Source organism: Numida meleagris, chromosome 1 (assembly GCF_002078875.1).
Source record: "Numida meleagris isolate 19003 breed g44 Domestic line chromosome 1, NumMel1.0, whole genome shotgun sequence".
NCBI lineage: Eukaryota > Metazoa > Chordata > Aves > Galliformes > Numididae > Numida > Numida meleagris.
In genome coordinates, this window is record NC_034409.1 from 7,724,734 (window position 1) to 7,739,684 (window position 14,951).

At 39.5% G+C, this 14,951-nt stretch overlaps 1 protein-coding gene and 1 long non-coding RNA gene across 3 annotated transcripts in view; one reads left to right on the top strand and one right to left on the bottom strand.

Annotated features, from left to right (window-relative positions):
* The window catches only part of GRM3 (glutamate metabotropic receptor 3), a 112,304-nt gene that overhangs the window by 8,581 nt on the left and 88,772 nt on the right, over positions 1-14,951 (bottom strand). For both annotated transcript variants that reach the window (XM_021384756.1, XM_021384755.1), the window contains one exon: positions 3,173-4,239. In XM_021384756.1, the coding sequence (XP_021240431.1) occupies positions 3,173-4,239 (1,067 nt within the window). The remainder of the gene's footprint in view (positions 1-3,172; positions 4,240-14,951) is intronic.
* LOC110392509 lies at positions 62-7,913 on the top strand. The gene is made up of 4 exons (XR_002434440.1): positions 62-1,641; positions 4,191-4,348; positions 4,849-4,953; positions 5,382-7,913. It is a non-coding gene; the product is annotated as an uncharacterized LOC110392509 (long non-coding RNA).

Below are 14,951 nucleotides of genomic sequence, written 5' to 3' on the forward strand. Positions count from 1 at the left end.
CCTTCCTTCCTCCCTCCCTTCCTCCCTTCCTCCCTTCCTACCTTCCTACCTTCCTTTTTTCTTTCAGAAGGGTGAATCTTAGAGATGAGTCCCTAATAATAAAATCTCAAGCTGATCAACACTTATTTTGCTACTTTTATGTTTCTAAGATAGGTCATTAGTGATGCCACCAGTGTTGGAATACATGAGGATGGCACAAGTTGATGTCACAGGTTTTCATGTGACACTGCATGGAAACTAAATATAGGTTTTTCAAAAGAACACCAAAAGTGTAGACATATATGATGGGATTTTCAAAAAGCTGCTAAAATGTTATGAAACTGTCAAAAAAGTGTCAAAATCTTTTTCTGTCCACTGAATAGGACTCAATTTGGCTTATTTGGAACTTTTTATTCAAATTAAATGCTCACAGGTGCTCCTGAAAATCTCACTCAGGAGATGAGGTTTAAAATGTTGCTTGAGCAGTCAAGTCATGTCCCTCTTGGCCATTAGTGCCTGTGCAGCCCAGTGGTGTGACAGTCTGAACCAATATTACCCTCTTTTGTGTATGGCTTCCTGATTACTTTGAGTGTCAGGAGCTTTTCCCCAGTGCCTACCTTAAGCTTTTCCTTCATTAACTTCAAGCCATTACTCGCCATTCTAACTTCTCCTGAGACTGAGTAATTCTTTTCTTTCCTTTTGTTGCCTTGAAATTATTTGTAGTCTGTGATCACGTCTCCTTGGGTTTGCACTTGTCTAGACTAAATATATTTAGCTATTTTACCGTCACTCTGCATGTCTTACTGTGTCATTTGTTTTCTATCCTTGTTTTCTCAGGGTTTTCAGTACCTTTCCTAAGCAGAGAATACTGGTTCAGCATGGTCACACTAGAAGTATGTTAAGTGATATTATTAGATGTCCAGTTTTCCATGCTATTTCTTATGCATACTACTGCTGGTAGTACCACCCTGAGTCTCCTATCTTTCTTCTGGGCAGAAAGTTGAACTAATTCAGTACAATTTGCTGTAAGGGCCAACTCAAGCAATCACTTCTCACATCATAGTAACTGTGAGATTTCCAGTCGAGTAGATCAGAATCTTTTTCTGAGATAATTTTCTTTTGTTCAAAAATACAATTTTATTTAACCTGAATCTTTTCAAAATTGTGTGACAATTAAAACAATATTTTTAAAGTTATTGATGAATGCTGACCAGTATTTTCTGCTCAGTGATGTATTTGTTTTATCTTCTACAAAATGGAGAGAGAATAAAATGTTCTATATTAAAGCATAACATCTGTTGGAAAGTAAAAAAAAAAAAAAAAAAGAGAGACTAATTGCTTCAGTTTTTAATTTAAGGCCTACCTCCACCAAATAACTCAGTGACTCATGCATGCTCATGGTCTACTGGTTTTTTTTGTTAGGGCTGTAGTTCCACATACTGATGTACTAGTATGAATGCTTCTCTGTGCTGGGGAAGATCACAGAACAGATCCTCCGGGAAGCTATGCTAAAGCACATGGAAGACACAGGAGTGATACAAGACAACCACCATGGCTCCAGCAAGGGTAGGTCTCACTTGACCAACCTAGTGGCCTTCTATGATGGCATAACTGCATTAATGGACAGGAGAAGAGCCGCCAGTATCATCTTTCTCGACTTCAGTAAGTTCTTTAACACAGTACCCCATATTACTTTTCTCTCTAAATTGTAAATATATGGATTTGATGGGTGGACTCTTTGATAGATGAGTGAGTAACTGGTTGTACGATTGTATCCAGAGAGAAATCGTCAACACATCAGTGTCTGGATGGAGATCATTGATGAGTGGTGTCCCTCAGGGGTCAGTACTAGAACTGATATTCTTTAATATCTTCATCAGTTACACTGACAATGCGATTGGGTGCACCCTCATCAAGTTTGCAGATGACACTAAACTGTGTGGTGTGATCAATGTGCCCAAGGGACAGGGTGCCATCCAGAGGGACCTAGACGGGCTTGAGCAGTGGGCCCATGAGAAATTCATGAGGTTCAACAAATCCAAGTGCAAGGTCTTGCACCTGGATCAAGGCAACATCCGCTCTCAGTACAATCTGGGAGGTGTAAGGATGGAGAACAGACCTGCTGAAAAGGACTTGGGGGTATTGGTAGATGGGAAGCTGGACATGAGCCAATAATGTGCCCTCACAGACCAGAAAGCCAACTGTATCCTGGGCTGCATCAAAAGAAGTATAGCTAGCAGGTCGAGGGAGGTCATCGTGCCCCTCTACTCTGTGCTGGTGAGTCCTCACCTGGAGTACTGCGTCCAGGTATGGAGTTCTCAGTACAGGAGAGATGTGGACCTGTTGGAGTGCATCCAGAGAAGGGCCACAAAAATAATTCAACTGATGGAACAGCTCTCCTATGAGGACAGGCTGAAATTGCTGGGGCTGTTCAGCCTCGAGAAGGCTCTGAGGTGACCTGATAGCAACCTTTCAGTATCTAAAGGGGGGCTATTAGAAAGAAGAGGACAGACTCTTTAGCAGGGTCTACTGTAATAGGACAAGGAGAAATGATTTCAAACTAAAAGAGCGGAGATTTAGATGAGATATAAGGAAAAAGTCTCTTACAGTGAGGGCCGCCTACCTGTGCAACCTGGTCTAGGGAGGCTGCTTTGGCAGGAGGGTTGGACTAGATGATCTTGATCTCTAGAGGTCCCTTCCAGCCCCTGCAATTCTGTGATTCTGTGTGATGAGGCACTGGCACAGGTTGTCCACTGATGTGGTGGACGCCCCGTCCCTGGAAACATTTAGAGTCAGGCTGGACAGGGCTCTGAGCAACCTGATCTAGCTGCAGGTGTCCCTGTTCATTGCAGAAGGGTTGGACTAGATGACATTTAATGGTCCCTTCTGACTCAAACAATTCTATGATTTGATGATTCTAATAATTAATATATGTGCTATGCCTCCGTCACAATGAGATTGACAGTACTGATCCCTTACACCTCCAGCTGTACATTTACAGTTCAAAATGAGAACATCTTTCTTAGAAATAAACTAAAGTTTGGTAATATGCTTAGTTGGACATTAACATTGAAACAGTTTGTTTGTGAGGGATTCAGGTGACAAAGGAAGTGAGAGAAGCTTTTAGTGAATGATGACAGAATTCTTTGAAGTGATGCACATGATTTATGGAAACATATATCCAAAGACTTACTCTGTAGTCACTGGATGTCACATAAAATATGGGGAGAAAGGCCAGCCAAATGATGCACGTTGTGTACATTGTGAAACCGATAAACTTGGCCTCGTTGAAGTTCTCTGGGCATTTCCTTGTTTTGAAAGCATATACAGTACATAAGACTACGAGGATTACATCATATGTTAAGGAGATTAACATACTGGAATCTTTAACATTGCATTTCAATATGACAGTCTCTCTCTTCTCAGGAAGAGTGTACCTTCTGGTGCCAGGGGCCTCCAAGATGAGCCACACGGACACCATCACAATCTGTACCAAAATGAGACTCAGGCATATGAAGACCTGAGAGCTGGGGCTGATGAACTTAGGCCTTTGAGCACCGTTCTTTACGCCATCAAATATTCTAGCTATGCAGTTTGTTTTTGTCAGGAGGGCAGAATAGCAGACAGCAAAGGAACTTCCTAGCCCCAAACGACGCAGGGTGCAGATAGCTGGAGAAGGCTTGGCTATGAAGAAGAATGTCATGCTGTAAGACAGGAAGACCCCAAAGAGCAGTATGTAGCATAGTTCACGGCCAGAGGCTTTGACTAGGGGAGTATTGTTGTGCTTGATAAACACTGCAATGACCAAAAAAGTACAAATAAAGCCCAGGCATGCAATGGTAACAGGACCTATTGCCCAAGCATCTTCCCACTTGATGTAATCTTCTGGTAGGTCATAGCAGCCAGTCAGGTCAGCTGTGGGCCATTTTCCTGGCCCGCAGTCTGCACAAGTAAATTCATCAGCCAGGTACTCATATGTTTCACAGGGAATACAAATCCAACAGCAGACGTCTCCTGGTTGCATATTCTTCATCTCGTTAGGAGCACAGGGGTCACTGCACTGGGAGACAGGGACAGAGCTCTTCGACCAGTGGATGGAGTCTACCTCAAGAGACAGGGTTTCTGCCCAGTGACCAACCTTCACGTAGGAGTATCTGTCTCCAGTGTACTGGAAATTAAACACGTTGTATCGGCCTATTCCATCTCCGTAGGCATCAAACTTGACAGTGCTGTCTGCAGCGTTGGGAGGATTGAATGGAGCTGTGAAAAAAACAGAGGATATTATTATCAGAACAGAAGATGACCTTTTTAACCCTTTGGGAAGCACAGCCTCCTGACAGCTTACAGAGTCCAACTCAAGTGCCAACAGGTAAGTCAAGGTGTCTGTATCTAGCTTAGATATTTTTGCCTTGTTCAGATGTGAAAGACAAAAAGGGCTAAAATAATTGAACTTTATTTAACTTTACTGAATGAGAAATATTAGTAAATGTGGAGAGTTGTGTTACTAATATCCTTATCTTTTTACCCTGGATACTAATGAATTCTTTCATGTTTTCTCACAATGTGCATAATAGCGAATTTTCACATTTTTTCTTGAAAGAAAGAGGTCTACTACTTAGAGTTTTTTTGATGAAATTCAACTATTGCAAAATCAGAAAAATTTAATTGTCAGATCCATACACATCAGTGTTTAGTCCTACAGTCTGGAATGAAGGTCAACAGAGGATCCATTTTTATGATGATGAAGTAAGTCTGAGGTTCTCAACAATTTCTTAATATCTTCCTGTGTTTTAGGAATTTACAAAACTGTTTTGTTTCAGTTTTCCCATTTTTGGTCATTTTTTTAAAAATCTGGTCTGATCTTCCTAGAATGTGTTGCTTTGGTCTTGTATCTTGTTTGGGGAATGGATGAAAAAACCACAAGCTGGATCTGTGACCTTCTGTGGGAAATCAACATTGTAACACTTCCAAATGGTAAGCTCCAGAGAGTTTTTGTTTTTCCTCTACTCGAGCTTCATGCAGGGAATGAAGAATTATTAAAAATGTGGGAGGAAATTGCATTTACCATGTGATTTATTGGTCGTTTGCTATAGCATCAAAGTTGAATGGCTTTACAGGAGGAAAGAAAAAGGTTTTTTTTTTTTTTTTTGCTATTGATGAGCAATAAAGGTGATTTCATTCCCAGTGTCTTTGGTTACAGAAGTGGTTCCATTGTCATTGCTGGAATAAATCTTTTCCCCTGCATCTGTGCCCATGCTGTGCTTGAGCACCAGCAATATTGTGTAAGGATGTAATATATTCCTCCACTTCAGCTTCCAGATACTCTGGATTTGTTGCAGTAGATTTATTTAGCTTCTATAAAGCACTGAGGGCAAATTCTCTCACCTCTTTTTTCCCTGCAGATCACTTTGCAGCACTTCCACTAAGGTCAGCAAAAGGGACAGTCATTTTGGCACAGAAGCCCTGGTTGGAGAGTTGATGCACAACCTGGACCTCTGCAGGAACTAGACCTGAAAGCACGTTTCTTCCTCAACCTTTTTCTTACCTTAGGGCAAAGTAGGAAGATAATTTACTTCTACATACAGTTTCTCCTGGTTTTAAGCCAAGACTCTCTGTTCATATCCCTGCCCTCTGCTGTATTTTCCCCCTCACCTGCATCAATTATGGTAGTAGACAGTCTTGGTTTGCAGGATTACAAGTTAAATCTGTGTAGACAAGGAATGAACATTTTTTCTCCTTTTTTTCTTCACACTTGGCATCTAGTTGCACTATAGTCTCATCCAACAAGACCTCTGAGTGCACAAAAATTAAGGGTAACGTAACTCCTCCAAATGGCCAGTCCTCCTGGAAATAGCATGCTCTAAATTAAACAAGTAGCTAGATTAAAAATATAGGTCAACAAGAATACTAAGCAGCTCCCTTTCACTCCTCCTCCTCATGCATAGGCATGCAAGCTCTCTCAGCCAGAAACAGCATTAAAATGAAATCATAATGCAGCACTTAACAGTTCTTCAGTAATGTGTTGTCATCACCAGTGTCTTATTTCATTATTCATAACACTTACATAGATTGTAGAAGTTGTTAACACAGCAGCCCAGTTTTAAGAGCCAATTTATTCACTTCAGTGTTATACAGGCCGAATCCTGAGGTGTGATGAGAACTTGTGACATCTACTGGGACCAGTGGTAAACAAGATAAACTGCAAACTGGTTGCAAGGCTTAATCTTCTGTCGTGTGCATAGCTTCAAGTGCATAAGTACCCCAGTGGAAATGAAATGAGAGTCAGAAATATCACCATTTTCCAGGAAAGAATTCCCTCTATGAAACATGAATAGCAACTTCATAGTTCTAATAGAGTATTTATCATTTATATAGAACAAAGTATTTGCCTTGGACTTTGCATCAAGGTCCAGAAGGCAAAGAAGGTAATCTCACATATAGTTAGCTTGAAACTCATGTGTATATTACCTTCCATGAGGCTGTTCCCACACTACAAATATGACAAAAAAGGTTTTTGTCAATTTGTTTTAAATCAACCACAGCTTGTAGTTGGAAGCGTTCATTTTTAATGGTTGCAGATGGAGGAAAATAAAGGGCACCCTTTCAAATGGAGAGGATGAAGTCATTTAGACAAACAACGATATATTAAATTATACTACAGTGAGCCAAAGCATACAAATGAGCCCACTGGGTGGCAGCAATTAATATAAATACTGATCACATACAAAATCGCTAATGCATTTTAACACATATTTATCAATATGTTTTAGGCTCTGTAGCACCACTCCCAAAAGTCATGTTTTCAGAAAATAACAATAATAATAAATATAAGATGCTTATAGGCAAGAACACAGAATCATAAGAAAATAAGACACTGTTTTCTAGAGTAAAAAGAATACTTTTTGCCTACTGGCAGGTGATTTTCCCAGAGGTGAAATGTCAAACCCATGTCAAAAGACTCTGAGAATTTTGTAACAGTTAAATTTCAGTTTTGTGAGTACACATATTCAGATTGAATATTAGGAAGAATTTCTTTTCAGAAAGAGTGGTGAAGCATTGGCATAGGCTGCCCAGGGAAGTGGTGGAGTCACCATCTCTGGAGATGTTTAAGGAAAGCATAGATGTAGGACTTAGGGACATGATTTTGTGGGCAATAGTAGGTGGATGGTTGGACTAGATGATCTTAGAGGTCTTTTCCAACCTTTATAATTCTACGATTCTCTGATTATCTGATTCTCTGATATAATCTTTAAACCAGATATTTCTGGCAGGTTTTTTTCAGAGTTGTGGCTATGCTGTTTTGGATTCTTCCCTTAGGAGATGAGAGACAAGTCCCTCTAGGTCTATCCATGCTATGTGAATGGCTATGTGAATGACAATGTATACTCCTCCTCTGAGCTGTGTCTTTGAGTCTTTTCCTCTCCTTGCACTTCATGAATTGTCCTTAAGCAAAACAGTTATCCAAGAGAAATTCCATTAAAGAAGTTATCAAGGAAAAGATAGGGTAATTAAAAATTACTTAAAGATTATCCAACAATGATTTTCACTCCAGCTTGCAGCAGTGTAGCAAGGAAGACACGAGAGCAGTGCCATTCTAGAAGTGGAAGACAAAAGCCTCTTGGTTCAAATAACAAAAGAAAGATTGTGCAGCTTTATGACTATTTTAGTACCAGGAATATATAAGAAGATAGCATAGTTTTCATGTAGTGGGTTATGTAATTTTGTTTCTGTCTTCCTACAGTGGGACCATCTTTTCTAACAATCATATAAATCACTAGTATAAAACTATTATGTTTTTGCTTATGTGCAGTTAGAAACAGGGGAGTTGCTTTATCATTTTTTGTATCAGTGCTACTGTTATGGTTTTGTGATTTTTTGTTGTCGGTATTCCACATCATTACATCATGTAAGGTACGGGCAGTTAAAGAGTTAATTCCCTGGCTACTGCAAACTACCTTTTTTGCTGTGGCCCTCTGAGGGGGAGGGGAGGAGGTGCACTCCCCAGGGGTCTTTGCCTTAGAGGGGGTGGTGAAGCCGCGTGGGAGACGCGGGGTCTGTTCTTTCCAACCCGGCGGAGAAAGCACGTGGCCATCCTGCAGTTTACTGTGTAAGATTTTCAGCCTGTAAACCCTCTATCATAATTCTACTAGCCTCATTTTGATATATTTAGTAAAATTAGTTGTTCCTCCTCAGATCGGTGCCGCTGTTTTTGTGTTAGATACGTCTACGGGTCCCCCTTTTCCCTTTGTTTTCCCAGGTTGCGGCTCCGCGGCTTCTTTGCCGCTTTAGCCGCCAGACCCCTCGGGGGGGCCGGCCCCTACTCGCCGGCAATTTTTTTTTCCTTCCTCTTTTCTCGTTTTTTTCTTTCGGGCCTGACCCCCTTGTTACGGATGCAGACCCTTAGATAATACCGTGACAGCTACGCAACTCCTGGTGACGTGAAAGCATTCAGAAGGAAATTTCTGAAAGGAGGATTAGTTTAATTATTGAGCAAAAGCATTATTTTAAGCAGTGGTATGGGAAATCTTTTTTAAAATGTGTTTGAATGCATACATTGTGTCAGTTAGGAGAATGATACTTAGAATCACAGAATTGTAGAATCATGAAATCATTGAGGTTGGAAAGGACTACTAAGATCATCTAGTGCAATCATCAACCCATCCCTGCCATGTCCACTGACCACGTCCCTCAGTGCCACATCTACATGTTTCTTGAACACCTCCAGGGACAGTGACTCCACCACCTCCTTGGGTTGCCTGTGCCAATGCCTCACCTCTCTTTCTGGGAAGAAATTCTTTCTAGTATCCAAACTGAACCTCCCTTGGTGCAACTTGAGGCCATTACCTCTTGTCCTATTGTAGTTACCTAGGAGCGGAGGCCAAGCCCCTCTTACTACTACCTCCTTTCAGGCAGCCGTAGAGAGTGATAAGGTCTCCCCTAAGCCTCCTCTTCTCCAGACTGAACAATCTCAGTTCCCTCAGCCGCTCCCCATAAGACTTCTGCTTTGATTCACAGCTTCATTGCCCTTCTCTGGACATGCTCTAGAGCCTCATGTCTTTCTTGTAGAGAGAGACCCAAAACTGCATACAGTACTCTAGGTGCAGCCTCACCACTTCAGGATCTTTTAAACAGAGATGAGTAGATGTAGAAAGCAAAGTGGTTTAAATCCTATTTAGGCAGAGGGAAACTTTTAAAAGACAGGGAGAAAATGAGCGTCATCTTACCAGGCTAGGAATCAGACAGTTTTGTTTGCCAGCGACGTGTTTTGGCCAGGAAGGATGTTTCACATACAGAGCCTTGCATATTTCTGGCATGGAGCTGTGTATATAGGTGTTATCTTATAGAAAACAACATCTGTAACACTTCCTGGTAGGAATGATGACAGGTATGCCCACATCTGAGAACATCTTTCATACTCGATAAAACATACATCTGTGCTGTGCTAGCAGCATGTATTCTTTCAAAACAAGGTACAGATCAGATGCATCGTTCACTAGCTAGGAGGCAATTCATTAATATCAAGATTTGGTGAAGGTTCGGCAGCTAGTGAAGGTGTGGGATTTCATGAGGTAGAGAAAGGAATATGAAAAGGGATATTGTGTGCTGCTTTTCAACAGACTGTTGGCCTTAAAGATTTTGAGCCAATAGTCTATAAGGAGATCATGTTTTTTTTTTAAGAAACACAAGAGGGAACAGATGAGAGTTACTGCAAAGTTCAGTAAAACCTCTTTTGTCACACTAGATGGTGCTGCAAAAACTCTGAACTTCTGATTTAAGAAAAACAAGCTATTTGTTTATGTAATGGAAAAATATAGCTTTTTTTCAACGCCCCCTACTTCTTCCTGTTACATATCCTGGGCAATGCCTTACTACAGCACTGTAAGGAAGAGCTGTGATAATAATATAAGAACAGGATATGGTGTGTTTGTCCAACAGACTCATCTGCACGTATGATGCCTTGTTTTGAAAAGTATCACAGAGAACCCTGAGAACACATATCTTTTCATTTTCTTTTCATTTTCTTTTATTTTTTTTTTAGCTAGATGTTGTTTGCTGAGGTCCAAGTGCCTTATTTCTGCTTGGCTGAACATTCAGACCAAGTAATGGAGACCTGATCCACCCACTCTTGTTTCTCTCTCAGTATAATGCAGATGGTTTCACACCTGATTGGCAGGAAAGACACTGAAATTTGGCAATTTGAAAGTTAGCATAAGGGATGCTTGGAGTGAAGTGTGGCTGGATTGCACCTCTCCACAATTAATAATTAATGAATGGACTTAAATTATCATCTTTCACATAGACAAGTGATCACTAATAAACTCTTCACCATAATTTCTGGATGTGTTTGGGTCGTATGTAGCACTGATTCTTCTCTTTCAAAAAATATGCACAAACATTTGAATATCTTATCTGTTGGCTCGGTTTTTCTTGGAAACATCTTTGACAGGATGAAGTGTACTACATGAAAATGCATAGAAACATGGGCAATATCAGGATATTTTGTGTGAGTGGGATGTGGGATTGCAACTGGTTACAACCATCTCTGATTAGTTTTCTGCAAATCTGATTTTCCTATCTATTTATACATATTTTTCATTCAGCTCTCTGTGGTTCCTCTCCTAGGTTAGAAAATCACTCGCTGTAGGGAATTCTAACACCTCATAGACCCCCATAGGGTTTGCAGTAGTCAGGCACAGAAAGGTTTTTCCAGGACTAGTTGCAAAGGTCCTCCTCCATGCAAACATCTGCATATGAGTTAGGTGTCCAATATTCCTATCCTACAAAAAAGTGACATTTCTAGGGTTCTTCAAGTAAGATAGATCAGCTGAACTGTACCTGTGGGTTTTTTTTGGCCAACCGTAATGAGAGTAAGTAGCTCAGATACATCTAATAATATAAACTAAGGGTATAAAAGATTAGAGTAATTTATTCATCTTGTCGTTCTTCTCAGTTTGACTGAGTGAAAAATTCCCCACCTACCTGCCTGTCTTACAGAACACTCGCCCTGAGCATAAAGTTTTACAGCTTTAGGTATGTGCTGTTCCCTTGCTTGTGTAGCTCTTGGACGTGTGTGGGGTCCTTAGGATTTGGGGAAAATGAGATAGATTCTAAGTTACAAACCTTCAACAAGAAGAAGATGTAATTTTCATTAGGAATTCACTCTTTTTTTTTTTTATAAATGTAGGGAATTAAAAGGGCATTTCTGATTTATCAAAGGATTTGCATTTTGAGATACAGAAGGCAAAAAACTGTGCATATTTTGCAATCATTATATTTTGCTATAAAAAATTACAAAAATTACCCCTTGAAATTAAGAAAATGTCTTGAAGTTCTTTGGTAATGTTGCATTAGAAAATAAACAAACCATTTATGCAAAAACATTGAAGCATTTTATTCCCTCTTTTTTCTTTTTTTTTCCCTGTGTCTATTTTCTTGATAATTGATATGAATGAACTGTGAGATTCCAACATAGCAGTGCTTTTCAATTGATACCACTCTTTTAATTTAAGATTACCCACTTTAGGAAATGGCTGGCACAAGACGCAAAATGCATGCAAGGTAATTTATACCAGCAATCAACTTGTAATTACAAAGGAAATTAAACTGTAACTTTAAACTGCATAACTCCTCCCTCAGGCCAACTAGTTATTTTGTAGACATAAGCAAAGATAATGCAATCCCATTATGAAGAATTATGGCCATTGTTATGGTGACAACAAGAAAGCTTGGGAGCTGGAACTGTAAATTCTGGGCTGGCCTTTGGTATTTTTTGAAATGCCTTGATCTGAAGAACGAATGAGTTTCCTGGTGAGTTATCTGGCACTTCCTAGAATGTTAACATGAACTTGGTACTTTGCTTGAGACTTTTTGCCATTCGAGGGTTCAGGATTTCACTGCTCCTGAACTGTATGAAGGACATTCTCATTTAACCTCAGTAATGGGAACCTGTGCCAAGCCTTAAGCATCAATTCATCTCTGACATAGCTGAGGCTACGTTTAATTTTTTTGCTTTGTTTTTAAATTCACTTCCTTTTGGACTAAGGGAGGGATTACATTAAGTAACAGGGGCATAAATCTGTCTTGTTTTGGAGGCACCATTTCATGACTTGTTGCATCCCCCAGATTGCATATAGTAGCTGATGGCTAAGGAAATGTTGAATGGCTAACAAATTCTTTTGTCATTCTTCCTTTTGGCCTAAAGGAAACATGAATAGATTAAGTTTTTTTAAGATATTAAGGATGTTGGTTAAAACATCCTCTCCTCTGTGGGGATTTGAGGATTAGAGAGGTGTTTCCAGACAGTGCTCTGAATAATTCAGTTAGATAGTTTGCCCTGAGAGATCAGAACCAAATGAACCTTGAAATAGACCCTCTGGCAGTTATTTCCTAATTGGCATGATATGAAGACTCTCCCAGATCAGGTGAGCTGACATAGATTTAACTACTTATAATGCTAGCATTTAGTAGTAGTAACACTGTAGATGTGATAGTCTAAAATTCAACAAATTTCAAGTTTGGAGAAAAGGCATTATTTTTTATTAGACCAGTCTATAGATGGAAAAAATGCACAAGCTTCCAGGCACAAGGTCACTTCATTAGGTCATCACAAAATTTGCTCAATAATTTTGACCTTCAGTTGTTTTGAAGGAACAGCTCTGCTTGGGCTTCAGTATATCAGGTTTTTATTTCCTTCTGGAAACACAATTTCACTTTGCAAAAAGCCTCATTACTATCCATTTGCAGAGTGATTGCTGAGAGTTTTTTTTTTTTCTTCTTTAAAGATATGTAGTTTGGAAACAGAAGGCCCTGATGAAGATGCAAGACAAGATACAAAAAAGATATTTTATGCCAAAAGCTTTCTTTCTTTTTTTTCCCTAGTTATGTGAGCAGTTTAATAAACGTATTGATTTTTCCTATGAATGCTATGACTCTATCCTATTATTTTTGTTAAGAAGCTACTGAAAACTCTCAGCAATCACCCTAAAAATTACTAATCATGAGGCAATTTGACAAGCAAAATTGTATTTCCAATAGGAGAAGAAAACTATGAAGTAGTGAATTCTAAGGAGAGCATCTTTTTGAAATAACCGAAGCTCAAATTTATTGAACCTTTTGTGGAAATAAAGGTGTGATAGGATTGTTCAAAGCTTGAATAAAGAAATAATGCTGTAATGAAACACACATAGCAGTCTTTAGCTCAGGCATATTATGCAGCTCAGTTATAGCATTTGGCACATTTCATATGATGTTGATGGAAGACAAAGAAAACTTGGAGTTCAGCTGGAAGTGTAAATGTTTCATGCATTTTATGTTATAAGATACTACAGAGGAACATTTTCCTCTGTGAATACAATATGCGTGCGAAAAAAAAAGTGGCTGATATTTATTTAGCTTAAATTTTGCCAGGGTGTCTATCACCCTGTGCATGTACATTTCTTACAGAGCTCCTGTATAGCGGGGAGAAATATGTTAAAGAAGCTGGAAGGGTTGAATTTTTGCCAGTGATGGAGAAATCATCGAAGTAGTACTTTCAGTTAGGCCCCTACATACATTAAGTGTGACATTCCTTGTGAAAGTTGAGTCTGGATTTGTCTTTTTCCTCATTTCCATATAGTAATACAATAGCTAGAAATGTGCATCTAATAAAATGACAGGTTAGGTCACTATTCAATGGAGTACATCTTGTGAATGACCAAATGCTGAGTCAATCAATCTAGATGTGAAAGTGGGATCTCACAACAACAAATTTCGGTGAAGAAATAGTGAGATAAAGGGTAAGAACACCTGTCTTTTTAGGTTTTTCACACCTATCTCACACCAGCTACAAAAGCAGCACATCACCTCTCCCAGCTTCATCACTGTTCACTGGAATGCATTATTCTGCAACATGCAAGCTGCATGTCCTATTAATACTTGCAAATTCTTCTGCTTTCAGGAGGAAAAAAATAAAGCTGGGAGCACAAAATAATTTCTGCTAATGTTTTGCTCCAGTGAATCAGTTCAGCAACAGCAGCAGCAATCACTGGACCTCAGGGGAAAATGAGAAAAGAAATGTTGATTTGTTTGCCTGGTTAATGGTTGAAGCAGAGACACATTGATAGGCTCAGACTGATAAAGTATTTCAGAGATCTAGAAAGGACACTAACAGCACTGCCTCAAATCCTCATCTGACTTTTCTAAAGTGCCTTTAGGATGACTTAAAAAAAATTCTTTCAGTTACTGGACCGTTTACTAGCCTTGATCTATTTATTCATACACATGTGCAAACGTAATAGAAGTTTAACGTATTTATTTCAGAACTTTTTTTTTTTTTTACAGTTCCTGACAGCATCCTACCTGTCTTATTTGGCACTGTCTGGTGGAGGTCTGTCATTGCCCAGTGGACCAATCTACTGAACTAGCATCAAGATCTCAGTGCAGAGATCACCTGCTCCATCCATCCAGGCCACACGCAAATATTACGGAAAAAAATCAACTTTTGGTGATTCTATGGGTAAAATTTACTTGGTGCCATGTTTTTCACTCTCAAGAGCATTAGGGTCACAGGATGTGTAGTTACTTATGTCATTGCTGCCTAGACTGGCAGAGGCCAGCAAGTTCACCTAATACACTTCTGCGCATGATCAAATATTTTCTCATGTTTTGTAGTAAATTTAAGACCAACTGTGAAAGATTAAGAATCACAAAGAAAGTATTCCCAAAGGAAGAGATCTGTAGCTGAAGCAGAGGAAGATGCTTGAGGCTCCAGATGTACAAGCACACACACAAAGAGTCAGTTACTGATCACTAAATGAATTCAACCTTGGAAACAAGAGAAGATTGATTCTAAGGCACAATCAAGGAAGAGAAGTACATGTATACAGCATATGCAAAACATCCTGAGTATGGTGAAATGATAAAGGAGATAACAAGTAGTTACAAGGACTTTAATGACTTCTGCAAGAAAGGGAACAAAAGACAAACGGAGAGAA